General features: G+C 45.6%; 2 protein-coding genes and 1 long non-coding RNA gene across 8 annotated transcripts in view; 2 read left to right on the plus strand and 1 right to left on the minus strand.

Annotated features, from left to right (window-relative positions):
• Positions 1 to 9638, plus strand: part of Mef2a (myocyte enhancer factor 2A) — a 128456-nt gene extending 118818 nt beyond the window's left edge. For all 6 annotated transcript variants that reach the window (XM_052160966.1, XM_052160974.1, XM_052160983.1 and 3 more), the window contains 3 exons: positions 655 to 781; positions 4070 to 4196; positions 5562 to 9638. In XM_052160966.1, coding sequence (XP_052016926.1) covers positions 655 to 781; positions 4070 to 4196; positions 5562 to 5931 — 624 coding nt within the window. In that variant the 3' untranslated portion in view covers positions 5932 to 9638. The remainder of the gene's footprint in view (positions 1 to 654; positions 782 to 4069; positions 4197 to 5561) is intronic.
• Positions 9639 to 13239: 3601 nt separating this feature from the next.
• On the minus strand, positions 13240 to 17872 carry Lysmd4 (LysM domain containing 4). The gene is given in 4 exon segments (XM_052161016.1): positions 13240 to 14958; positions 14960 to 15034; positions 17016 to 17298; positions 17653 to 17872. Coding segments are annotated over 3 exon segments (882 nt in total). The 5' UTR covers positions 17289 to 17298; positions 17653 to 17872; the 3' UTR covers positions 13240 to 14424.
• Positions 17873 to 18450: 578 nt separating this feature from the next.
• LOC127681806 (uncharacterized) lies at positions 18451 to 19101 on the plus strand. Its single transcript, XR_007977175.1, has 2 exons — positions 18451 to 18501; positions 18612 to 19101. It is a non-coding gene; the product is annotated as an uncharacterized LOC127681806 (long non-coding RNA).
• The last annotated feature ends 7454 nt before the right edge of the window (positions 19102 to 26555 follow it).

The following is a 26555-nucleotide window of genomic DNA, read 5'->3' on the forward strand; positions in this document are numbered from 1 at the left end:
ACTATTATGCTGACACAACTAGTCAGTATTTAATAGCCTTTTGAAAAGTACATTATTTAAAAATTTAGAGCCTTTCCTTTCAGAAAACTGGAAGGCCAGAATGATACAGATCTGAATGTGCTGTTAAAACTTACATCACCTCTCTAGTGAGCAGGAGGGAAACCATAACTCAAGCTACATGGAATAATCCACAGCCTAAAGCATTAGTATATAAGGACTGCAAAGGAAGTAGTTTTGATTTCTGTACTCTTATATTTATAATCAAATGCATACAAATTACTTTTGCTGCCATCAGCCATTTAAAACATACACAGACTTCATTTAATGTACCTTGACCATACTTGTAATGATATCATGTCCTCATTAAGCTATCACACACAAGTGTTATCACCCAGAAGGTAAGTTTCTATTTTAAGACATGCATCTGGGATTAATATGCTGTAGTCTTACAAGGGAAAATGAATAATTAATACAAAGATAAATTAGTTATTCCCATTAATAACTTTAAAGTTTTCATATCACTGTTTCAAGAAATAATGACATCCATATAAAACTGTGAAGTGTCACCTTTAAATTGAAAGTTATTTTTAAAATATTTAGTCTGAAAATAAATACCACATAATTACACTTAATCTTTTTTCTGATCTCTCACAGAATGCCCAAAGGATAAGCAGTTCTCAAGCCACTCAACCTCTTGCCACACCTGTAGTGTCTGTGACAACTCCAAGCCTGCCTCCGCAGGGACTAGTGTACTCAGCAATGCCGACAGCCTACAACACTGGTGAGCATCTCTGGGGCCTTTGCCTGGACTCTGTTCTTGCTGTTTTCTAAACAAGGTGTACTTTTATAATTTTTTAGCATGTTTATTAAGAATATTATCTTTGGGTTTTTTGTTTCAAATTTAAATATATATATTAAATGCTAAATCTTTAAAAAGTTACATGAAATGAGTTTATAATAGAACAAAGTAATTTATTTCTTCAACATGAGCTTTTACTGCTTTTATTTTTTTGAGGGGGAGAGGGGCCTTGAGACAGGGTTTCTCTGTAGCCTTGGCTGTCCTGGAATTCACTCTGGTCTCAAAAGCCTTCCCCTGCTTCTCAAGTCCTGGGATTAAAGATGCATGCCACCATGTCTGACCTTCCCCTGCTTCTCAAGAAAGAAGCAAGTAGTTATTGTCAAGTGTAGCCAAGGACAGTAGGAGGCACATTGCCCGGGTATTTTTATGAAGTCTTTTATAGCACACTATCTTGTTCTTCCTCAACTTTGAAATCAAGATTGTTTTGCCTTTCTGCTGTAAACCTGCTTTGGGAAAGGGAAGAAGTCTTAGGGGTGTGGAAGGTGCTTCAGTGAGGCAGGCAAGATGTGTTTTTCTCCTGTAGCTACTGACTTGGTCTGTGTTGTTTGTACCTGTGGAGGAGAAGGAACTTTTGTTTCTCCCCACAGCCAGTCATTGTGATGCTGAGAAGAGGTTTTTATTTGTTTGGGTTTTGTTTTGCTTTGCTTTGCTTTGTTTCAGACTTTTCATCTTAAAATATTCTTAAGACAAAGGCTGTTAAAGTTTAGGAGTAGGTGGGCAGTGGGGGCACATGCCTTTTATTGCAGCACTTGGGATGGGAAGTGGGGTAGAAACACACACATACACACACACACACACACACACACACACACACACACACACACACGGTGAAGATTTACCATTCTAAGACAGGCAGGAAGCACAAGTGGTTTCACTTTCTTCCCCAGTTGAGCCAAATAACTGTGGCTCTGGGAAAGAAAGAAATAACACTTTGTCATCAGAAGACTGCAATGCAAGGAAGTCACTCCTTTATGACACTCATAAGTGGACTGTGGTAGAGATCACCTAATTTTAGACTTCAGAGTAAATGCTTTGGCATCGGTACTAAAACTGCTGTGTGGAGCTACCTGGAGGGACAAGCAGTTTATACCTTTTATTGGCACTTTAATTCCAGGGCTAGTTCTTTCCAAACAACTTGTAATGGTCTTGTTGACAAAGCCTGGGGGGGGGTGTGACCTTTACCTTCCCAGGTACCTATATGAAAAAAGACACTGCTCCAGTCTGTCAGATGCTTATAGCCTATGAATTGTAGCCCATTGTTTGTCTTGCACAGAACTAATTCCAGAAAAGGTCAGAGCTTAAACACTTATAGAAATCCTGTTAGAATCCATCAGTCACTTGCTGCATAAGAGATTTTGAGTTAAGGGCATCTTTTTTCTAGATGAAGAGCAGACATGGCTTAGCTGGTAAGCATGTGTAGGAAAAGTCCTGCACTGTTAGACTTTCTCATTTGCACTCTGAGGTTGAGAAGATAGGGCTTGAGCTGTCCAGTGGGCAGATGAGTATAGCTGAGGACGTGTGTGGGCTGAGTATCAGGGTTAGGTGCAGCATTCTGCATGTCTCATTGCAACCTTCCAGTATGCTCAGAATTCTACTGTAATGCTCATTCTTAGAAACACTATTAGTTTCTAAAGAATGTACATATGTATAAGCATTTTAAAATACTGCATACATACAGACATTTTTACAAAGTCTCCAGAGAATTAGTAAAACACATAAAATGGAGTGAGGCTCCCTTGAAATCATGTGACTCGAAACATCAGTTTCATTCCATCCAAGGTCACATTTACACTCCTTCTTAGAATAGCTGTTTTGTTTGTGTTTTTTCTTTTTCCATATTATTGTATATATTATTTTTCTTTCTGTAGATACTTAGTGTCAATCCCACCATGGCAGGCAGTAAATAAAGGGATGATAAAGGAACAATTTTTAAAAATAGCCTGTGGGTCCCATAGACACTTCCTCATGCCCATTAGTAACATCACCCCAGCTTCAAGATGTATTAACATGTGTGACAGGTGCCCTAGCAAGCTCTGAAAGTAGTGTGTGTGGTTAGTAATGAAACCGAGGGCTACCACGAGAAAGACAAGCAGCACTGGGAAAGACCTGTCCTGTTGTGCCAACCCTAACACAGACAGGAGGCCACCAGGCAGAGCAAGGTAAGTGTCACAGGCAGGGCAGTTAGAGTTGTGCTGGAAAAGTGGGGATTTGTTGGGTATGCTACAGAGCATTATAGTCCTACGTGTTATGTTCAAACAGTCATTTTGGGCGCCAGGGGTCTAGTGGTCATAGAAGGTGGCTCTTAAGACTTGGTGCTACTCCTGCAGAGGATCCATGTTTGGACCCCAGCACCCACTTCAGGCAGCTCACAACTGCCTGTAACTCTAGCTGCAGGTGAGACCAGCCCCCTCTTCTGTCCTCAGGGGAAACCTTTGCTCATGTCACAGATACCCAAACACATAACTAAAATAATAAAAACAAATCTTGTTTTTAAAGTGAATGCCAATATGTTGTAGAAAGGTTGTATAGTGGTCCAAATAATAGTTTACCGGTGGCTTGGAGTAGAGGAGTAGATTACACTGGAACCTCCACAAACTGGAGACAGCAAGGGAGAATTGACTAGAGTTGCTGATAGCTCAGGTCAGAGCACAGCAAAGAAGTAATGTTAACACTCATTTTCCTGGCATGAGCCACTGGGTATGTTGGTGCAACTTATCAAGAAAGGAAGAACAGCTTTGAGGAGAACATGAGTTCAGTTTGGGTTTTGTCAGAATTAAGGTGTTTGTGGAGATAGCCAAGTGGAATAGGTCAAGTGGGTCCTTGGACAGGCCAAGAAGTCAAAAGAGAATTATGGACTGGAAGGGTCACTTGAATATACATCAGGCTGAGACTCTCTGGGCTTGTCAAGTATGAAAGCATAGTCACATAGAAATCTGAGTGCCAATGGCACTTTCTCAACTCAGCCTTTTTTTCCCTTGAAATATATTAATTCAGTTGGAGGAATACTGCTTTAAACACCTTTCTTGAGACATGAGGAAAAAGTTCAAAGTAGGAGTCCCTGCCACCTTTCCTCAGAACTAGGTGTAAACCCCAAGTATTAATGATGAACTGAAGTAACTACATGTAAGCAGTATCTAATATCCTAAGTATGTCTTTGTCCCAGAGGTCAGATATGTGTATCTGTGTGATAACAATACCCTTCTTCTGTAGATTACTCACTGACCAGCGCTGACCTGTCCGCCCTGCAAGGCTTTACTTCCCCTGGAATGCTGTCTCTGGGGCAGGCTTCAGCCTGGCAGCAGCACCATCTAGGACAAGCAGCCCTCAGCTCTCTTGTGTGAGTAACGACATTTTCCTGAGCTTTTTCACATGCTCTGCACACACTTGCTGTCACTTCTCTTTTACTTTATAGGCTATCAAGAACAAGCCCTGCCATGATTCTTGTTTATGTGCATACAGATGTTGGGAGAAAGCATTTTCTCAACATAGCTCTGGATAGCAGCATGGATGCTGAGCAAACCAGGCCTTCCTTCCTTGAAGGGATCTGGGGAGCATAACTTTTCTTATTAAACATGGAGAGTCTCAGATGGTACCACGGGAACCCTAAAGCCCAGGTGCACCTGCTCCCTTCTCACTCACTGCCAGATGACGAAGCCATTGCTTCCTAGCGTCATCTGAGTCTACTTCCTAAGGGAAGGAAACTGAAAACAGGCTCATCTGCCTTCCTTTCCTCCTTTGCTTTTGCATTCTCCTTGTATCTTAGTAGAAGAAAATATCCTGTGTATGCATCAAGTGCCAAAGGATTCATTTGTTTCTGGCCAAGTTTACAAACTGCTTCATTCATAAAAGGAATGTTCCTTATGGGCAGGGTGTAAAGCAAAGAGGAATTATGAAGGTGCCCAGAAGAGGCTGGACTCCATGAACATCAATCAGAAGGAACAAGTACAGGAAAGCATCCAGAGAGGGACAGCGTAGCAGCAGCTAGCTGACTGTACCTGAGGCCTGCGGCCCCTTAGCCTCCTGCCCACAGTGCCCAGAGAGCCAGCAACTCCTTTCTCTGGGATGGTGAAAGAACCACACGTGATTGTAGTCGGTAGTGCTCTGGAGAATTGTGTTATGGGTGAAAGTGCAAAGTATCTTAGGGAAAGATTTTTGTTTATCTGCCATAGATATTGACACCCTAGGCCTCTTCTGAGTGAAATCATTGAAAACTGTGGACCTGAAAGCTGGGCATTTGGTGCTGCCCAAGGGGTTGAGACTTGGAAGTTGAAGATCATCCGTGGACAACATGGGAGACTGGTGACAAAAAAATAAATAACAAGAAAGTCCAGAAATAAGTGGAAAGGCCTTAAAGCTTAGACGCAGGGCAAAGTCCTCTCTCACATCCTACCACACACAATCCTAGCCTTTCCGAAACTACGTGTTCTCATGAAAAATGAGGATGATTCAATTTACATCTCATGACTATTGGGAAGATGAGATGTGCTTGTCATAGAGCCCAGTACAGAAGATCCTGAGGGAGGGGAGACACCAGCCACTAAAACTGGTTGGTTTTTGTTTTTGTTTTTGTTTTCAGAATTAAGATTCAAAAGTATGGGATCTTAGGCCCTTAGTCTTCCCAGACAGACAGTTTCCTGAGCTTTGATAAATAAGCTAAACAGATGTGCTGCCAACCCATCTCACTTCTGTTGTTTCTCTGCAGGGCTGGAGGGCAGTTATCTCAGGGTTCAAATTTGTCCATTAACACCAACCAGAACATCAACATTAAGTCAGAGCCAATTTCACCTCCACGTGATAGAATGACCCCATCAGGCTTCCAACAGCAGCAGCAGCCACAGCAGCAGCAGCCACAGCAGCAACCGCCACAACCTCCACAGCCCCAGCCCCGGCAGGAAATGGGGCGCTCCCCTGTGGACAGTCTGAGCAGCTCCAGCAGCTCCTACGATGGCAGTGACCGGGAGGATCCACGGGCTGACTTCCATTCTCCAATTGTGCTTGGCCGACCTCCAAATACTGAGGACAGAGAAAGCCCTTCTGTAAAACGAATGAGGATGGACACATGGGTGACCTAAGGCTTCCTGGTTCATGTTGTTCTTTGTGTTACTGCAGTGAACTGCCCTACATATCTTAAATTGGTGAATAAGGACATGAGTTCAATATATTTATATGTAGATGCATACATATATATCCCTTTACATATATATATGTATGTCAGTGTGAGTGTGTGTATGTGTGGGTGTGTGTTGCATACACAAAATCAGGCACTTACTGCAAACTCCTTGTAGGTCTGCAGATGTGTGGCCACATGGCAGACAAAGCACCCTGTAGAAACAGACCAGTCTGGCACTTCCTTGGACTACTTGTTTTGTAAGATTAAGTTTTTGCAGAGAAACGTGTACCCATATATATAATTCTTCCACATTAGCCTGCAGAAACCTAGGGGGCCCCTTATTTGTTTTATTTAACTGTGCGGTGACTGTAGTTACTTCAGAAAAAAAATGCTTTGTAGAACAGAGCAGTAGAAAAGCAGGAACCAAGAAAGCAATACTGTACATAAAATGTCATTTATATTAATAACCCAACCTGGCATGGGTCTATTGCAAAGGGGTGCATGGGAAAGGGCTGTTGATATTAAACAAACAAACAATAAACAAAAAGCCCCACACATAACTGTTTTGCACGTGCAAAAAAATGTATTGGGTCAAAGAAGTGATTTTTAGCTATTAAAAAGAGAGACTAGAAAACACGCATGAAATATTCAGAAATACTAGCCTAGAAATATAGAGCATTAACAAAATAAAATTAATATATTAAGTTATAATTGGAATATGTCAGAAGTTTCTTTTACATTCATATCTTTAAAAATTAAAGAAACTGATTTTAGGTCATGTATATTTTATATGAAAGAAAACACCCTTAATGAATTGATGACTATATATAAAATTATATCCACTACTTTTGAACACATTCTGCTGAATTATTTATATAAGCCAAAGCTGTATGTTGTAACTTTTTTTTTTTAAAGAATAGCTTTATCTTGTTTTAACTTTTTAGTTTTATTTTAAGAGGGGAGAAAAAAACAAAAATATCTTGCAAGCAGAACCTTGGAAAAAAAAAGCCATGAACACTTATTATTCTATATGTAAATTAAAAGTTGAGCCAAACTCTTTGTGTATATAGCATCTTAAATCTATTATCACCTTTGATGTAAGTACCTATGTATTGTATGGTCACCAGATTAAAAAGTATATTTTTGTGGATTGCCGCCAATTTGGGGGGAAAGGCGAAGTCCTTAAGTAGAGTATTCACTGTTTAATATTTACTATTTTGTTAAATATACTGTACTTTGGATTTTAATTATTAGCCCAGTTTTTCAGAGGATTGTGTAAAGGGGTTTCCCCTCACTGGTGGTGAATGTGTGATGTTCTGTTGTAATCTTTGTGCTGTATGGGGTGAGCATCATTATATATTTTATATGTGTACATAAATAGCAAAGTGGCAAAAAATTGGTGTTAAGTTCATCCTGCATAAATATAAATGTGTTGTAACAGATTTTATAAGGCATTATTTAAAACTTGCCTTTTGTGAGGGAAAAAAATGGTAGAAAGATGACCTAATTTAACTAATATTAGAGAAGATGGCAGAATAGTAGATGAGCACAAAGGTTTTATAAGTGGTAAATAATTAGAATATCTGTAGGGAAAGGGATCTTTTTCTCCTTGACTCTAAAGATAGAATGACATAGCTGGTTACAAAATCCAGGAGGGCTTTAGCGTCCTGTGCGCGGGAAGGCACGGGCGTGCAGGGCGTGCAGGGCGTGCAGGGAGCAGCTCTCTATGGTGCAGATCCTCCACATGATTCTTGCTGTCCTGACTGAAACTGGTGCCACCCTCAGCTTGGATTTTGAACAAGGCCTTACTCTTACAGGGAGACAGCTCGTTAGTGATGGCAAGTTCATCCGTTTACTGGGCTTGTGCCATGAACAAAATTCAAAGTCCTGTATATCTTTTATCCTAGATTTTTAAATACTCCTTTTCCTGAAAAAAATTAAAGAGTTTAAAAATGGCTGCTATTTTATATTGAACAATGTTAAGCAGCTGCCTGCAGTTTTTACTTACATTTTGCTTTTCCCCCTAATTCCCTAAATTATGCTCCTTTTGATGTTTCCTCATCTGCTGTCCTGACACTCATCAGCCAGGTTTCCTGACTGGCGCGTAGGTATTAGGTACACGAAGCATGGTGATCACAGGCTGTGCAGCGGAGAGCACTTCCCTGACAGTTTGTGTAGTGCGTGGTAGTAGAAGCCAAAAAAACGTGGAGGTGAGGTTGACTCCTCACTCTGGTCTCATTTGGCTCTTACTCAGAAAAGATTAGGTTTTCTTCTTGATACTGAATTGACGTACAGGCACGTTCTTCATAAGGTCATACCTAATTCAAACAAGACAAGTCTCCCAACACTGAATTTCCAAGAGAACCCTTACCACTTTGTAAACCATTTATAGCTTTGAAAGTATTAAGTGACCCTTTCATTATTATTTATGCATGTTCATGAACTTCTGCTGTATATTGGAATAGGAGTTAACACATTCACATTTACTGTCTATTTTCTTGTGTGCCTTATGAGATGGCTTTTCTGACTGTATCTCAATAGTCTTTCTTTCTATGCAGGTTTATAATCAGTACAACTACTGTTTTCTAAAGTAATATTACACAAGGCTCGGAGTTTGTATTTAAATTACACTGACCAAGTCACAATGTATTCCGTTTTCAGGAACTGAATATCTGACTGTTAACCTTTTCCCGTATGCCCAGTGTGATCTGGAGCATATGGGCTTGACATCCTTCACCCAGATGCTCATGCGTGAACACATCCACATCCACAGCTCTCAGTGGGAGCCAACCTAGAGTAGGGAGGACACTGACGGTGTTGCTTTAAACGGACTTTTCTTACCCTTTGAGACTCATGTGTTTTGTATAAGATACCATCACAGGAAAGTTTTCTCCCTTCAGATAACATATTTTATTATTAAAAAGAAAAACAAAAAAAGCTCAAGTTGCACTGGATGTGGGAAGTTCCCTGAGGACTCTAAGTGGTTCTTTACTGAGAGTGTATGTCACCGCTGTGTGAACACAGGTGGTCCCAGTCAAAACTCCATCCTTTGAGCCCTAATTACATCCATTGTGTTGCAAAACTAAATCAGGGGTTTGTTCTAAAAGAACAATACATGTTTCACCATTTCCTTTCAACTGTAAAGATTACTAATAATGTATTAACATAATTTCTGTATTAACCATCATGCGCACAAGAAATACATAGTAAATACGGAACCTGAAAACTCCTGGCATTGGATCATAAAAAGCTAGATGATTAGAATGTGAAAAGAACTTTACAAATGTAAAACTTTTATTTCTCTGTAGAAACTTTCTTCACTTTGCTGTGCAAGAAGACACTGCTTTGCTATATTTAAAATGGCTTTTTTAAAAGAGATTTATGTATTTGGTAAATGTTTGTAGTCAACAGTTCACACAAAGAAGCTGTACACGGTTTGATCATGTAAAACCGTTTGGCGGCACAAGCTGGACTTTGTTGCCATCCTTGAGATGAACCTTTTAAGAAAAATAAGTTAATCTCAATTTTTCCCTGAATGTGTTGTTTTTTCATTATACAATAAATATTATAGTGAAGTTTTTATCAAATGGTTAAGACAATGCTAGAGGTTGTTGTAAGCTATTTGTCTCCTGCACTCACTCCAGTAAAGATGGCCTGGCTTTGACCATACATCCAGACTCTGTCATGTTTGCCTGGGGAAACAGTAGGTTCTGGCATGGCCACCAGGCATCCCGGCTCCCCATTTTCCCCCTGTGGCATCTAGACAGCCCTAGAGCCTGTAGGAAGCAGCCAGCTGTCTGTTACCCAGTATCAGCCTGGCTGTGCTGCAGCTCAGTTAAGTCCAGTGGGTCTCCAAGAACTGCTCGTGGAGAAGAGCCTCCAGTGCTGAGGGCAGTAGGTGTTAGCACTTCCTATCGTGTTCCCATTTATCTTTAAGGTTTACAGTGTGAAATTAGTTTTGCCCAGATTACATACACAGCACTGAGGTCAAGACAAGAGACGGGTGTAACTTTTGAGTTTTGCAGAGATGGCTGGCTGTTACAGCACACTAGCAGATCCTTCACACTTTCAGATCTTAACTGAGCCAGAAGCCAGAAAAGCTCCAGTTATCCAAATCCCATAGTGTTAAAAAAAAAAAAAAAAAAAAAAAAAAAAAAAAAGTCCTCTTCCTCTCCTTTGCTTTGTGAGCCAGCTCCTAGCTAAGCAGATTCTTGGTGTCAAATCAAGTTAATTTTTTGCACTGGTTTTGCTTGCTGGCTATAATGGGGCTCCTATTAGCAGGTTTTGAAAGCTGTTTGAGTCCTGTGGCTAAAAATATTCTAATCACAGCTGCAGCTACTTAATATCAATTCACTTTGAGTTCCTAGTCAGCTCTCATGGGTGCCTTGCTCTAAACCTTTATCTTGGTTTTAAGCTGATTGTGTGTCTGAGTGGCACCAGCCAAGAAAGTGATTTTCCAAGCTCTGTGCCAGCTGGAAGGCTGCGGCCCACCCCCAGCACCTGCCCAGCTGCACACCACTTAGCTGTGGAGGAGCCTGATAGTGACTGGATATGAGGTGCTATATTTAGGCGAAAAGCCCAAAGTGATGTCTAGTTGGTTCTGGAATGGATGGTGTCTCACTACAGATGGCTGTCCTTTCCCAGGGTGAAGGTCCCTTCTAGGCTTCACTGGAAAGTGCTGCCTCTGTAATTGGTTAACTGTTTTGGAGGTAACTTGAATACTAGGTTTCCCCAACGTTTACCTACATAGCATTTAGGAATTTAAATTTAACAGTGATGGCAATTTCCCAAATCAAATGAAACTATGAATTCGCAGCTCTAAGACAAAAGAATTAGTAATGATGGGGATAATAAGGAAGGGTCCTTTGTTCAGGGGTGTCAGCCTCCCCGTGCCATCATATATCACCTCTTACTTTCCTGAAATAATGCCAAGCCCTTAAATGCAAAACTCGGGTTGTTAACATCTGGCCCCAAACCATTCCAGCAACCTTTTCCCATAATTCTATTCACACCCCCTACATACTGGGTCACCAGCTACTCACAGTCCTTATGTTCCACCCTCTAGTCCTTAGATCACACTGAAGAGCATTTCCTAAAAAGCACCTGCCCAATGTCTCGGCTGACTCCCACTGCCCTTCCTCGTGTCAGCTAAGGAAATGTTGGCTCAGCTCGCCTAGGGAGCCTCTCTGGGTGGGGCCCAGAGCCTTCACCACACCATCTCCTAGCTTATCAGCTCCTTGAGGTCAGGAGACTAGGACCCCAGCTGGTTATCAGTTATCACATCACGTCTTCATATTCTGAAGAGCTAGAGTATATGTGGACGGATGGAGTGCAGATAAAAAGTAGCCCATGCTCCTTATTCAGGGCAATGAAATTGCACCTTAAACTAACCAAATGCAGCCAGGTGTGAGGTGGCAGCACCTCCTTCAGGCCACCAGCAGCAGCCTGGTGGGTAGCTGGGCAGTAAGGCCACAGAACTGGAGGAACACAGCTCTGAGGCTGCCAAGCCCAGATTACTCAGCTGTGGGCCCTTAGCTTTCTACCTGTAATGTGACAGCCAAGGCCTACCCATGATGGATTGGGAAGGTGGAGTTCCTTACAGAAGGCTTGCCCTCCCATGGCATCCATTGGACAGCAAACACCACAGGGTATACTTTGGTGTATTTGGCTCCTAGTTGCAGCCCCTTTGTGTGACTGAACTTTATCTACAAGGTTAAGTATGGCCCAGAGCCCAGTCTATCCCTTATGATTGTCAAATTCATAAACTTCAGTGCATCCTTCCCCTCTGTCTGCCTCCTGCTGATTAGGTATGTAGTGTACAACCCAGCCCAGAGCCTTGTCTCTGTATATAAAATCACCAATACTAAGAAAATTCCTTAGGTTTAACAGGGAGCACTTTGCCCAAACAAAAAAAATGGTAAGTTATTCTTTAAAACACTCACTTTGTTGGGGACTGGAGAGAAAGCTACACTGTTAGGAGTACTGAGTACTCTTCAGAGAACCCCAGGGTAGTTATTAGCACCAGTATCAGGCATTTCACAGCAGCCTAGAACTCTAGCTCCAGTCTCCTACACTCTCCCCTGAACTTCAAGGGCACCAGAATTCACAAGCACATAATTTTAAAACTTTAAAAAAATCTTTTCAAAAGCACCCCAGAGAACAAATTAGCAGAAAATGGACTCCATAGTATGTCTTTCTGACATACTATGGATCTACCTGAATTATGAAACATGTAGGTCAGTGGGCCAGAATGCACTGTTTACCACTTAGTCTGTCCTTCCCTGGCCACATACACCGATGTGCACAGCAAAAGCCTGTGGCAACTTGCCCAGGCTCAGCAGGAGGCAGAGGCAACTGTCATCTACTCCAATGCTGTCCCTCTGCTATAACCCTTACCAATATCCACATATTATGAAAAGAGAAGAATCATGTTTCCTTCACAGAAGAAATTGTTTTATTCCACTTGAGAAAAATACAGAAATACAAGTTAAAACTGTAACATGTCTAAAACTCAGTGACATACTGATACTATTGCATAGCACCATGGTCTGCCTAAACAGAACACACATCTCGGAGCCAAGCCCACCCCTGCTCTCAGCAGGCAGGGACACTGTGACAGTCATTTGACCCCATCCAACCCCCAGGAGTCCTGACAGTGCATATCCCTTGTCACGTTCTACTTAGGAACCCACACAGGGCTGAATACAGGCAGTAGCAAGTCCCCAATACTTGAGACAAAAATACAGAAAAAATTAGAGACATTCTCTGTCTGCCAAAAAAAAAAAAAAAAAAAAGAGAAAGAAGAAGAAAAAAAATGTTTTTTCCATGGGACTCTGAGCCTTGCCTGATGAAGTTAATGATGACAACATTTAAAAGAAACTTCCCAGCCACAACGGTCTTGAGCATTCAGATAGAAATCACATAATCAAGATGTTTATTATACCAAGATTCATGGGTTCATTTTTGGCCTCAAAACAATTCTGAAGACGACTTAAATGTGCCATTTGTACCCTGAATGGATTGTTTTTCAGACAGGAGGCCCAGCTCAAGAGGGTCATACCCCGCTCCTCTGGTCAGCTTTCTAGGCCTAAGTGTCAAGTTGCTAACCATCCCAGAAGCCTGCTAGCCAATCTGCCCGAGGCTGAGCTCCCAGCCACCTCTGCCTGTCACGGCTGTGACAAGGCAAACTGACTTCTCCCTTCCTCCCACACCCCTTACAGGACATGGATGGCTGAGGAAACCTTGAGCCTTTTGCACCCCTCACCTCCCTGCATCTCTCTACAGTCTTTCACGCCAGAGTTCCCTCAGTGGGGTGTGGATATGTCCCCCAAAGGCTAATATCTTAACGGCTTGGTCCTCATCTCAGTGTTGGGGCCTAGCGGGAGGAAATTAGGTCACTGCAGGCAGAACTTTGAAGGTGATACCTGCACCCAAGCTCCTCGTCTCTTCTCTCTTCCCGGTCATGTGAACATCTGTTCTACCACACACTCTCCTCCATGGTGTTCTTACCATAGCCCTGACAAATTAGGCCATGGATTGAAACCATGAGCCAAGATAAACCTTGCCCACTGGAGATTACTTTGTTACAGTAACAGAAAGCTGATGGCCTTTGTGTCTCATTTTAACACTGAGACACAGCATGTGTAAGTTTACTCTAAGGACCCAAAGAATGGATAGTCAAGGAGGCAGAAGAACTCTTCCTCGGGTGCATGCGGTAGGGTTGGGGTGGGAACCATTGTTCTCAACAATGCTGGGTTGGCAATCAGTTTGTTTCAAAGGTCCCTGTGTTAGAACCTCAATGGCAGATAATGGTCCCTTCAAACCACTTGCCAATAACAGCTGCTTCCCAGATGCCATCTGGGAGAATCCAGGAGCCACCACCACAGATATGTTCTGGTGTGACTGGGAGGTGTAGCTTAAATCAAAGGATGGTGGTTTGAATATGGGGCTCTCGCTTCTGAAACAGGGCCTCGGTGGGGCCAAACAAAGACACAAACATGTCAGACTGTCAACTGTGACAAACTCCGTGATTCTATATAGCACCTTGATCTAGACACAGGGCATGTCTCTGAGCCCACCTTTCTCTTTAGCAGGCAGGGACACAGTGACAGTCATTTGACCCCATCCAAAACCAGGGGTAGCAATAACACAGAACCCTTGTCACATTCTACTTAGGATCCTGCACAGAATGGCTGTACAGGAACTCACAGCCACCCCTACATGTCTTCAAGAAAGGGCCATGAGTTTCATGTGAATGTCTCTCTTGCTGGGATGGTGGGTGTCTGAGGGCTCCTGCATCCTTGAGTTAGGCCAAGCCATCCCTCAGTCTATACAATCCAGACTGCCATGGTATCCACACATATCAGGAAGCAAAATTCAACACCCTCTGCAGACAGCTGCTGACAGTTACACACCAAGGCCAATTGCCAAAACCTGCCAACTCCAGAAAAGGAGCTTAGGCTCCTGCTTGGGTGGGAGGGCTGACCTGGCTGTCTGAAGCAGGGAAGGTAGGCACTGGAATTGCCAACCTGGGGGCTTGCCCTGGAACTGGGCTCAGGGTCATGGAGCCATTGGGGACAACAGTTGTATTCAAGCTATTTGAGGCCTCCCCAGTGGCTTGTATTTTGAAGTAGACGAGATAGAACACTGGCAACACAATCCCAATGAGAAGCATAAGGAAGACAGCGTTCCACCACTGAATCCCACAGTCTGCTCCATCAGCTGCTGCCTTCTGGGTTACGGGGAGCAGTGGCTGATCTGGGGCCTCCACACAGCAGCTGTCACTGTGGAAGACGTCAGACTGCACAGCCCGTTCAATGTTCTCATCAATGCCTTTGAAGAAGTCTGTCAGCTGGTTGCCCTGAGCAGTTGCCCCAAGGGCATCTTCATCTTCAGGCACTTCTACCAGGGTCACCCTGGTCTCAGAGGGTGAGGCCCCAAGGGGCATTAGTTCATGGCGGGTCTCCATGAGGATCCCATGATTTCGCACCTGGAATCTTGATTGACTTCAAAGCATACAGGTCTTGTTCTCTGATGAAGTTGTTCGCCTTCTTGATATCTGCAACCTATGGAAGCCATGCATTATAACCATGCAATGCTCCTTAAAACCAGTACCCAGCAGAGACCTTTGTCTGTTGGGGCTCCAGTGGAGACACCCATGAAGGCTTGAAAGCAACCCACAGCCAGCCTCATTTCAGCTAAGTAATTCAGGCTTTTGATTCTTTGGTCTTTGGTTTTTACCTCTTCACGAATAGCTTAGAAACCAATTGCTCTAATTAGAAATTTTTCTGATCAACTTTGGAAGGGGTTGTGACTACAACAGAAGCTTCAGGTGAGACAGGACCAACACTGCCACCCTTCCTGTCTAACTCAGTTCCGCTTATGTCACACCAGAATCTGGCCGAGCAAGTGACAGCCAAGCTCAGCAAAGCAGGAGCTGGCTCTGGGCACACTCAGTCCCTGCCACTGAGAGAGCCTCCTAAGGGTGCTCCCTCAGCACTTCCCCAGAAGCAGGGCAGGCACAGGAACTTAGTTCCTGACGAGAAGTCAGTTCAGCTTGGGGAGATGGCACTTCTCCTGCGAAGTGGGCCAGGCGGTCAGCCATCAGCCAGGAGTTTCCTTCCAATTGAGTCTTCTTTTTTCCTAGACTAAGGTTGTGGGACTGTGACTGTGGATTTTACAAGTAACACAAAGCTTTTAACAGAAAAGGGGGGACAGGAAGCCAAATTTTAATGTCCCCCCCCCCCCCCCCCCGCCCCAGCTACTTGAGAAAACTTCTCTAGAGTGTAAGCACAGCCCATGGAGTTGACTGCATCATGTCTGTGATGGCTGTATTCAGCAGCCATTTTTAGAGTTTTACTGAACTGGCTTGAGGGATGCTTTTTTATCTTGCTCTGAAAATAAGAAACAGAAGGAGCTTGATAGCTCTCCTTCTTTGTGCTCTCAATGACCAGCACATGTATTCGCTTCCAATAGTACCGGACTAGTTAGTGGAGTCAATAAATAGCCATTCTGGGTTTCTGACATGACAAGAAAGATAAGTCTATCTTTCATGACTTTGTTGGGAAGGTTTTTTTTTTTTTCAGTCCATGGTCTATAAAGCATATGTTATGCCCACAGAAGCAGATTATAAGATCCAAATACAAACACCAGTGCAATCTTAAGATGCTATGCATCCCTGGAGAGGAGCCTCTATTTGGGAAAGACTCCCACACCCACAGTCTTTTTGCTCATTTGGATCTTTTTTGATAAACCACGGACAATTTTTAGGAGGTAAAGTTTTCTTTTTTAATTGTGTAGCTGATGCAACCTTGGTAAAAGCTGCTGTCGGTATAGAGCATGGTTATAGCATGTACTATATAGCATTATATAGCATGGAGTCTCAGTATAGAGCATGGTTACAGCATGTACTATATAGCGTGTATATAGCATGGAGTCTCAGTATAGAGCATGGTTACAGCATGTTCTATATAACGTGTATATAGCATGGGGTCAACAGCAGGAAACCAACTGTTTCAATGCGGGAGAAGAGCGATTCCAGAAATGCTTTCCAACTTACTTTGCCATTGTTAATCACTCTGAGTGCTAAAAACATAATTAAAAAGAAAGATAAGGTTATACAAATGCACAGCACAGAGGCTAGACCATGCAGTTCTACTAGGGAGAAGAAAGAAAACTCTATTAGTCAGATTGGCAACTGCCAAGCAAAGGTCAGAACATACAAGTAGTGAGAGAAGCATGCCACAGAAACTTGTAGACTCCGCCTTCCATCTCCAGCCCTAAGATCTTAAATCCAATGTGCTCAAAGACCACACTGTTTCAGAGTGTCCCTGGGCAGGGCAGGGCACAGGAAAATGCACCCTGAACTGGGGTTCCCAACTAACTGACCTTCCTGAGCCCAGAGTTCTGAATGAAGCTTCCAGCTTCCAGCCCTGGCTATGTGGGATTCTAGTCACCTGTGGGGGTCAGGAAGGACAAGGACCCCTCCTCTGGTGACTCCCCTGTGTCTCTCTCTGGCCTGGAGGGCAGAGGGCTGAGCCCGCTTACTTTGCAGCCATACTGGAGAGCCAGCTTGTTGAGGCTGTCTTCCTGGGCCAGCTCCCGCTGCAGCAACACCACGCTGCCCGGTCCTGGTGGTTGGCTGCTGGTCTTCTGGCGTTCCTTGCCTCGGGGTCGTAACACCACCTGATGTGACTCTTCCTCAGAGGAGTCCCCGGAGTCCCCGCTGTCATTCTTGAACATGTAAACGTGGCTGTTTGGAGTCCTACAGACAACAGCTGGGCCTTGGAAGGTCTTGGCTAACACTTCCTTCTGCCTCATTTTCTCTTAACTGTAAGTCAAACCTGGAGTTAATTCCACACAAATGCTATCCGTTCTCCTCTGGCTTCCTAAAGAGAACTGTCTCATTAGTAATTTCCTAATATTGCCGATATTAAACAAACAGCATCAGGACAGAAGGATAGCATCCTCACACCAGTCCATCTGATACTGAGGCAGACTAAGATCATACTTTTCCTTACTACTTACTATGTGCAAAAAAGATTCCCTGCCCTTCTTCCCCATCCACAACTATGTTTCCCCTAGCCCACATAAGAAGCCACTTATGTCTCAGCATTGTGTGAGGGGAGCACTGTTCTCAGTTCGACCCTTGAGAATCTCTCATTCAGAATCTTTGGACACAAACCTCGTTAGGCATCCCCAGGTGTCTTCAGGGAAAAGGGCCACTACCAAGGACAGAAGCTCAGAACAACCATAGATCTCCTATTTTGAACCTGGCTGACTTGACCTAAGAGGCAAGCAATGGAAAAACCTATCGAGTTTCAATTTGCCCGTGTCTCACGGTCACTCTGGACTCATTTCACCCCACGCTCCCCTTATTGTCACCTAGAGTCAACCACCAGACCCACAACTAACCTTTCCCTTCCACATGGCTGGAATGGGACTCCAGGCATTCCTGGCGGTCCCTTCTGAGTGGCCCTTTAAGGGAACAGCGTATCTCCCTCAGGTCTCAAATTCTGAGCCCCTGGCACCCGGAGCGGCCAGAAGAGGCCAGTTTCCCTCCAATGATAGGTGGGCTGTCATTAAGCAGGGGACAAAACAAATTTCAGACGTCCCCGCCCCTAGGCCTAAACAAGCCGGGCCCCAACTTTCCAAAGAATACACATCCTGCCACTCCCGCAAGCCGGCACCAGCCCTCAGTGGACACAGGCACTGGCCCTGGAGTGGCAGCCTACCACCGAGCCCACAGTGACAAGCGACCCCAGAAGCTCTGCTCCCCCGCCAAGTCAACCCAGCAGACCCCGCTCCAGGTTCGGGTACCTCGCTCCCAGGCTCCACCGCCACCGCGCCCTCCGATTGGCTGCAAAAAGCAGGTCTTCCGGGGGCGGGGACTAAGAGCCAACCAATGACTTCAGAGGAGGGCGGGCCCTGGCTCAGCCGGGAGGTGCTGAGAGGTCAGAAAGCGCCCTGCTCAAGGGGCGGGCCGGCACTGATGGGCGGGGCTCCAGCATGGACCTTAGACCTTTGCTCCTCGGTAGGTTCGCCTCTTCTGTGCCTAGTTTCCCCTTCGGAGCCAGCTGTGAAGCTTTGCCACCATCGCGGCGGCCTCGGCTTTGTGCTAAGCCCCAGTCTTCTCCCCGGCAGGAGAGACCTTTGACCCATGTGTGTCCTGATTCGTGGCCAGGAGCGTACCCAGTACGGCGGCGCGCCACTCGGGAGGCTTTGCACAGGGAGCCTGACATTGACACAGTATCCTTTGAGGGACCGAATGGTTGCCAGCCTCTGCCTGGAGATACACAAAAGTCTAGGGCTATGAAATATTGCCGCGTCAACACAGACCAGAATTGGATAAACGAGAATATGTATCATTTGGCTAGCCAGAGAATCCCTGATATTTGGAAAAGGGAGGAGAACCTTTGGCATTGTTGTGTCACAAAGACTAAAATCCTTAATGGAGTAAGACTCATCCAGTGAACAAGGAAGAAACTACGTGACGTGAGCCGCCAATACACCAAAGAATGCAGGTGGCTCCAGCTGAACCAAGGTGTTAAGCCTCTTCTGGGAGTCAGGATTAAAACAAGAGCCCAGAAATTCTTCCTGTGGTTTAGAATAAAACTAAAAGTCTTGGTCTAAATGTCTAAGGCCAGGAAGGCACTGGGTCATGGTCCTCTCTTTCAGCCACAGGACTCTTTCTGGCTTTAAACATCGGGTGTTTGTTTACCTTGCCACACAACCCAGGAGGCTAGCCTTGCTCATATATCCAACAGTTCCCTCAGACACACACTCATGAGTTCCCCCACGGAGGTATTCGTGGTTTGTGATAGTTTACAGGCTTGGATGAGGCTACCTGAGAAGTTATGAGAGGTATGTCCCTCCTATCAAAGTGGGCCAGGGACCCAGCCACAAGAATAGGTCTACTGCTCTGATCTCAAGCCAGTGGAGCCCAACCCCATCAGCACAAGTGTCTACTCAGATATCCTCCAACCCTTGTCAAACGTTGTCTCCTCCCAAGTCCAGCCTTCTGGGATAGAGGATGCAAGGTAGCAGGGGGTTGGATATGGCTCCAAACTCCAGGGCTGAGCAGAACTGCCATGGAATTTCAAAAGTTTTGTCTTTTCATTTCTCTTAAGGAGGCTAAGCCAGGCCTTCACAAGGGCACTGACCCAGGCCCTCTCTTTAAGGGTCTGCCTTCTAAAAGCTCACCTCAGAGGGTAGGATTTCAACAGGAAGGAAAGGGGACACAGAAATCAGTCCATGGCAAACCTGAATATGAATTTCTTTAGTGGAAAGTGGATGTCTATGCTTCTCATCATATCCTCTTGAGGATACTGTGGCTAACATTTCCCTTTTACCTGATGAGCTGTGCCTGTTGAACACTCACCAGGGATCATCCCAGCAACATCTGATCTTTGGACTAGCAGGGGTTATATCAGATCTCAGTCTATAAACGAGAAAAAAGTGTGAAGACAGCAGTCTGGTGGGTGCATTGCAGCAGGTGTCCTCCCCATCCCCAGAACCACCCCACGCCTCCGCCCTTGGAAACTTGGGTTTTCGTTTCATGGAACTGTGGGAAATGAGTCTGAGGCACTTTGTCAAAGCAGCTGAAACTGATGGAGAGTGGGCCCTAACAGGAGCATCTAGAGCGCCCAGCCTTCTTCTACACAGGGACAGGTTTGTCAGGCGCAGTTTAATCTCCCTTGTCTATGGATTCATTTATACCGCACTCAGTCGTACTCAGGGCTGAGGATGGGGAAGTACCTGGAGACAGGAACCTGTTGGACAGGGTGAGCTGAGTTAAGTGGGTGTCAACTGGAGTCACTGCCCTTCAGACATCCTTGGGCAGTGCAATGCCTTCTGGGATAGATTGTTTTAGAGGTTTCCCTGTGGACCATCAAAAGTTTTCTTTTGGCCACTCTTTGCCTGCTGCAAGTCAGGGCTGACTGAACCTCACCTTAGGGTTTCCCCAGAGTCACACCCACATTCCTTTCTGTATGCTGTGGGTGGGCATTTAAAGGCTCTCGAGGTGGGGCTTGACACCCCCACTTTGTTCTGTGAGGAATAAGACCTCATCCCTGGCGTCCCCCCTCACTCCATTGTTCCAATCCTTCAACTTTCTCTGGTTAACCTTTGAACTGAGCTCCGGCATCTGGGGGTTATATCCAGGTTTGGAGGGCTTAATGCAACACCCCCAGGGCCCTGCTCCTCACGATGGGGCACCGGACAGCCTTCTGATCACTTGTTACACTCAGATCCATCTAATCTAAGTGAGGTCCAATTTTTGTATTTCCTCGAGACATCAGTGCCCCATGGCAATGCTGCAAAGACCCAGGGCCCTTGAAAAGATGGCCATACTAATTCCTCTGTTGGTGCTTACCCAGGATGTGAAGACCAGAACAGGAGGAGACACGTGTGGGTTATTCATAATCAACCAGATCAATCCACGAATGGCAGAGTTGATGGTGGTACTTTCCCTCAGAAATTGTCCCTCAGAATGAAAAGTAACTCATGATGTCTGTGACGCCCTAAGCAAATCTCAGAAGCACAATGCCAAGGGAAAGAAGCGAGGCTCCTTAAATGACATTGGGGGGGGGGGGGGTTGCAAGAGAACAGAAACAGAAATCAGCTCTTCCGTGGTTGTCAGAAACGGAAGCGGAGGTGGGGTGGGAAATGGGATTTGTTTGCAAAGTAGCTCAAAGAAGTGAAGGCAAAAGATATGCTTAGCTAAGCAGCCCAGATGAAGGTGTGATCCTGATCATCAGTGACTCATAATTGTCTCAGCCTCTTGCTCCTGGGCTGTCCTCACAAACTGTGGCATCCCTTTCTGAGAGATAAGCTCTCGGACTGTGGCCAAGGTCCCAGCCATTCCTGTTGCCAGCATGAGACTCTGGGAAATCCCAGTTCTTAGGATTCACTGTCTCAATAGCCTGATAGCGAGAGAGAGGGGCATGGTTGTCTGTCTTTAGAATGGGTCCCTTTTTGCCACATGATTATAGTGTCATACCTTATCAAATATAATGGTTGAGTGTGTATTGAACCAATACAGGACCATAGAGCAGATGGTCTCTTTAAACTTGGAGGACACCCCCCACCCCCATCACTAAGAATCTGCTCTGTCCTGGGTCCCCGGCCTCACCTTCCACATCATGGTTGTGGAAAGTTAAGTCTCAGTGGCAGACAGGGTTTATCTAAGAGCAGTCACAACAAAGACATGGAGGTCACAGGAGAGGAGAAGACAGAGGAAGCACCAGGATAACCCAGGGATTAATAATGACTGGGGCCATTGTCCCATCTGGGAGACAGGGGAAAGGGCAGTGTTATAGGAGCCTAGGGAGCTGTGGCCCCACACTCCCAGCAATCCCCCTGCTCCTCAGACTCAACACATTCCAGAGGGACCTGAGACAACGTCACTCAATGTCAATGACCTGGAGTTCCTGTATTTCCCCACATATTTTTTTGACACAACCTTTGCAGGGAATCTCCATGCAAAACTAACAAGCAAACACTCCCTACCCCACCCCCACCCCACACAGAAAGGGGGGGGAGGGAGAATTTTCACGCTCAGATTCCCGGGGGGGGGGGGGGGGGGCTTGCCAGAATGATGGAATGGTATATGTAGTTTGAATTTAAATAGGTGTTTTCAGATTGCTTCCCAAAAATGATAAGAATCCATGTTTCAGCAGCAATGCATTTAATAACTCCCTCACTCCTGGATTTGATAACTCCTTTGTGCACAGTACACACTAACATTGACTTCCGTTTCTACCAGTCTGATGAACGCGAGTGATACGCTGTTTAATTTGCACCACTGACAAGTTCGAGCATCTCTCTATGTTTGCCATCTGGGTTTGCTCCTCTGTGGACCACTGTGCTAATTGCATTAGGTATTGTGGCATGTAGCAGAGAAACCAAGAAACTAGATAGAAGTTTAGTTATATCTTCTGATAAATAAGTAAATAAATAAATAAACAAACAAACAAGCAAAATAAATAAGGCTGGACATGGTTAGGCATTTCAAGATTGGTGGTGAGACTCTTCAAGCACATTAGTGATGCAAATGTCTTCCAGTATTCTCTTTCAGTTTCCCTCAGGAACAGATGGAGTACTCAGGCCCTTGTGCCCCGCCACAGTTGCTAGGGTGCCAGATACAATATCCTTGCTCCAGGAAGCTGTGGAGAAGCAGACACACTGAGAGCATGCCCCACCTCTAAAGAGAGACTCTGGCTGCAACACCCAAGACTTCTGCTGCCATGTATTTATCAGAAATCAACAAAACTAGAGCTAGCAGTAAGTGAGGTTGGGGAACTTGCTCCTTGAGTTAAATAAATTGTTACCGTGAGTAGAACCAGGGAGCCTTACTGAGGAGGGTGCAGGCATGGAGGAGGCAATGGGAGACCACTGCTGCTGTTGTGGTCCATTTACACACACTTCCCCATGGATATTAGCTTAGACCATGTGGAGTTGATATTTCACTGTTTTGGAACAGAAACATCCTTTTCATTGATTCTGACCTAGCAGATACATATCCTTCAGATATATATCCTCTTTGCCTTCTGGTTCTATACAAAAAATCGTTTTCTGCAGGTGTACATAAACCAGATTAGTCTGAGGTCCCCGTTGCCTCTCAGAAATCCAGCTGCCCCTGCTCTTCTGCCACGCATTCAGGTTGTCTGGCCTGGCAGAGGATTTGCATACAGACTCCGTTACCTTTGTTGGTTCTAAGCTTTGAATCCCATCTCTGACTTGTTCTTTACATGCAAATGTTCCATTGTCCTTGACTTGATTTTCGTATGTTATAGAGACAGAGCCTGGTTTGGCAGCTTTCCATCTAGATGTCCAGTTGTGCCACCCACCACCCGTGGTGAGCATTAAAGTCGAACCCACAGAAGGATCCATTTGGGGACTTAGTGCTGATGAGAACTTTGATATGAATGGTTTGACGCCACAGAGCTTCCCCCCTTCCTCCTCCTCTCTCCATTCTCATGATAGCTGGTTGTGAAGGCTGCACACACACACACACACACACACACACACACACACAGAGAGACAGACAGACAGACAGACAGACTCCAGGCAGGTGGCCATCCTTCCTGCTTACTCTGTTAAAAGGCCTATTCGGACTCCATATGCCATGAGTCACAGCTAAGGACATCCTTATTGATTCTTGGGCACCTCCCTTATTACAGATCTCTATCTCTTCTGAGGCCACCTCCTGTGGCCAGGCAGGAACCCCAACCCACCCACAAAACTTTGGACCCAAAATTAATCCTGTCTATAAGAAATGCAGGCATGGGGGCTGGAGCAGAGACTGAGGGAATGGCCAGCCAATAGCCAGCCTAACTTGAGACCCCTCCCATGGACAAGCACCAATCCCTGACACTAATAATGATACCCTGTTATGCTTACAGACAGGAGCGTAGCATGGCTGTCCTCTGAGAGGCGCCACCCACCAGCTGACTTAGACAGATGCAGACACCAGAGCTAAACCTTGGATGGAGCTTGGGGACTCTTATGGATGAACAGGAGGAAGGGTTGCAGCCTCTAGGGGCATAGGAACTCCACAGGAAGACCACAGAGTCAACTAACCTGGACCCACCAACCAAAGAACATACACAGCTGGACCTAGGCCTCCCCACACATGTGTAGCAGATGTGCGGCTTGGTCTTCATGTGGGTCCCGAACAACTGGAGTGGGGGCTGTCCTAAAAGCTGCTGCCTGGGACATGGGATCTGTTCTTGTAGCTGGACTGCCTTTCCTGGCCTTGGTGGGAGAGATGCACCTAGCCTCCCAGAGACTTGAAGTTTGAGGGTTGGGGAGATGGGGAGGGGGTACCCACTCAGGGGAGAGGGGGAGAGAGGGGGGGAAGAATTGTGGGAGGGGGTGACCTGGAGGGAGACAGTAAGTAGGATATAAAGTAAATAAGTAAAAATAAATAAATAAATAGATTTAAAAATTACTACTTTCAACGTTAAAAAAAAAAGGCCTGGCCTGTGTGGCAGCCATGGGTAATCCACACTTTCACATGCTCGGGAGGCGCCCATCACCATCACCGACACCCAGGCTCTATGCTGGCTTCATTGAAGGTGGCTAAAGGTTGAGCTTTGCCGACTCTGCACTGCAGCAGGGGCTGGGGGCCACGCCAACCTTTTCTATGCTCACCCGTTTCCAGGCGCTGTGGAGTGCGCCAGCCTCCACACCAGCACCACCATGCCAGGACGTGGCGGTTTTTATTTTCTGTTCTCTTTTGAAAATGTATGTATATGAGTGTTTTGTCTGCACACATGTGTACCACATGCATGTCTGGTGCCCAGAGAAACCAGAAGACGGTGTTAGAGGCCCTGGAACTAAAATTACAGATGGTTGTGAGCTGCCGTGTGGATATTGGGAATCGTACCCATGTTCTCTGCAAGATTACCAAAGGCTCTGGATTGCTGAGCAATCTCTCCATCCCCAAGGCACAGGGCATGCTTACCCTTCAGGTAGGGAAACTGAGTCATGAAAACATGGAATGTCTACCTGAGATCCCTCCAGCATAGTTCCCAGTGCAGAGCTTGGCCTAAGGACAAGCAGGCCTGGCCACTGTATTATGAAGATAGTTGGTATGGGGCCTTCAGATCCTGCTGATCTCAGAGGTCCTAGGCCATTGTCTAAGCCTGACATAGGCTGCTAGGAGGGAGGAAAGGGACAAAAGTCTCAGGGCATCAGGAGATCTCACTGGACCCTTCAGTCCCACGAAAAGCAAGGAAAGCAGGATGAAGAGGCATGCTGGGGCAAGGCCGCATCCTCCATGGTGGCTCTAGATACCCTGCTCCATGGAAAGAGGCTGACCTGCTGCGTCCCTCCCCAGAGAGGCTGGATCCTGTTGGAGACAGATCTCTGTGGGTCAGTCCTGAAGTGGCCCATCCTGCAAGTACATCACAAGAATAGTTTCCTTCTCCTCTACCTTTTTAAGGATGTTTGTGGAGCGAAAGGCCTTGGAAGGTAGGCAGGTTGCCTCTTGCTGTGGAACAAGGGTGGGTCTATTTGCTCTTTGGAAGAACAAAGATGACGTCACCCTCTGTGCAAAGCTGCGCAGATGGCTTTCAGCTCCTGTAGAGAACACTGTGAACTGTAGATGTGTGCTTTCTGTGTGTCCATCACTGCCCCATAGGATTTGAGGGTATCATAGGTTGGGATATCATATCTTCCCCCAAAATTATATTCTGGTTCTGACCACCCCAGATGCCTATTTTTTGGAAATATGGTCTTTGCAGATGTAGTCACCTTTACATAAGGTCCTGTTGGGCTAGTGTGGCCCTTAAGTGTAATGGCTGGTATGTTAATAAGGAAAGGGGATGCTGGGATACAAAGTCCTGTGAAGACACCTGCCCAGACTGGAGTGACTGACAGAGCGGCTATACACCAGCACAGGCCAAGCTTGCTCACTACTACCCCCATCCTAGAAGCCAGGGGAAGTTAGGTTCCGGGAGGAGTTGCCTTGTTCGCATCTTGAGTTCAGATTTCTGACCTTCAGAACTTTGACAGCACCCAGTTCTGTCATGGGGAAACCACCCAGAGCTTATGCTAATTTGTCTCTGAGCCCTAGGGTCAGGGTGCAATGCGACACAGGCACGCAGTTCCTTTGTTGTTGTGAAGTGAGTGACGAAGGCGAGGAGCTGCCCTCTGTCCCAGGCTTCTTGGGTGTCTCGTGCCAGCAGTTATGAAAGGGTGACAGACAGACTGACCCAAGAGCCTGTGAGTCAGTCCTTGAATGCAGACATCCTACCGCTTGTGTTTTACGCTCTCATCCCCCACCTTATGACACTGTTTTGAAGGCTGTGGATTTTAGGAGGCTTGACTGGCAGAAGTGGGCACTAGGGGTCTTTAAAGGTTCCTCCTGCTTCAGACTCCGGCCTCCCATCAGAATGTGGTGATAACTCACCCTTTCCACTGGGCCTTCACTAACCAGGATGAGAGAAATCTCTTTGCCGCTGTGGGTCAAGATTAACCCTCCCTCTCCCAAGTTTCTGTCAGACACTCTGTCACCATGGTAAGAAAAGAAGACAATCCAGGCATGACATCAGGCTCTGCACAGTTATCAGAGAGGAAGCT

Source organism: Apodemus sylvaticus, chromosome 1 (assembly GCF_947179515.1).
Source record: "Apodemus sylvaticus chromosome 1, mApoSyl1.1, whole genome shotgun sequence".
NCBI lineage: Eukaryota > Metazoa > Chordata > Mammalia > Rodentia > Muridae > Apodemus > Apodemus sylvaticus.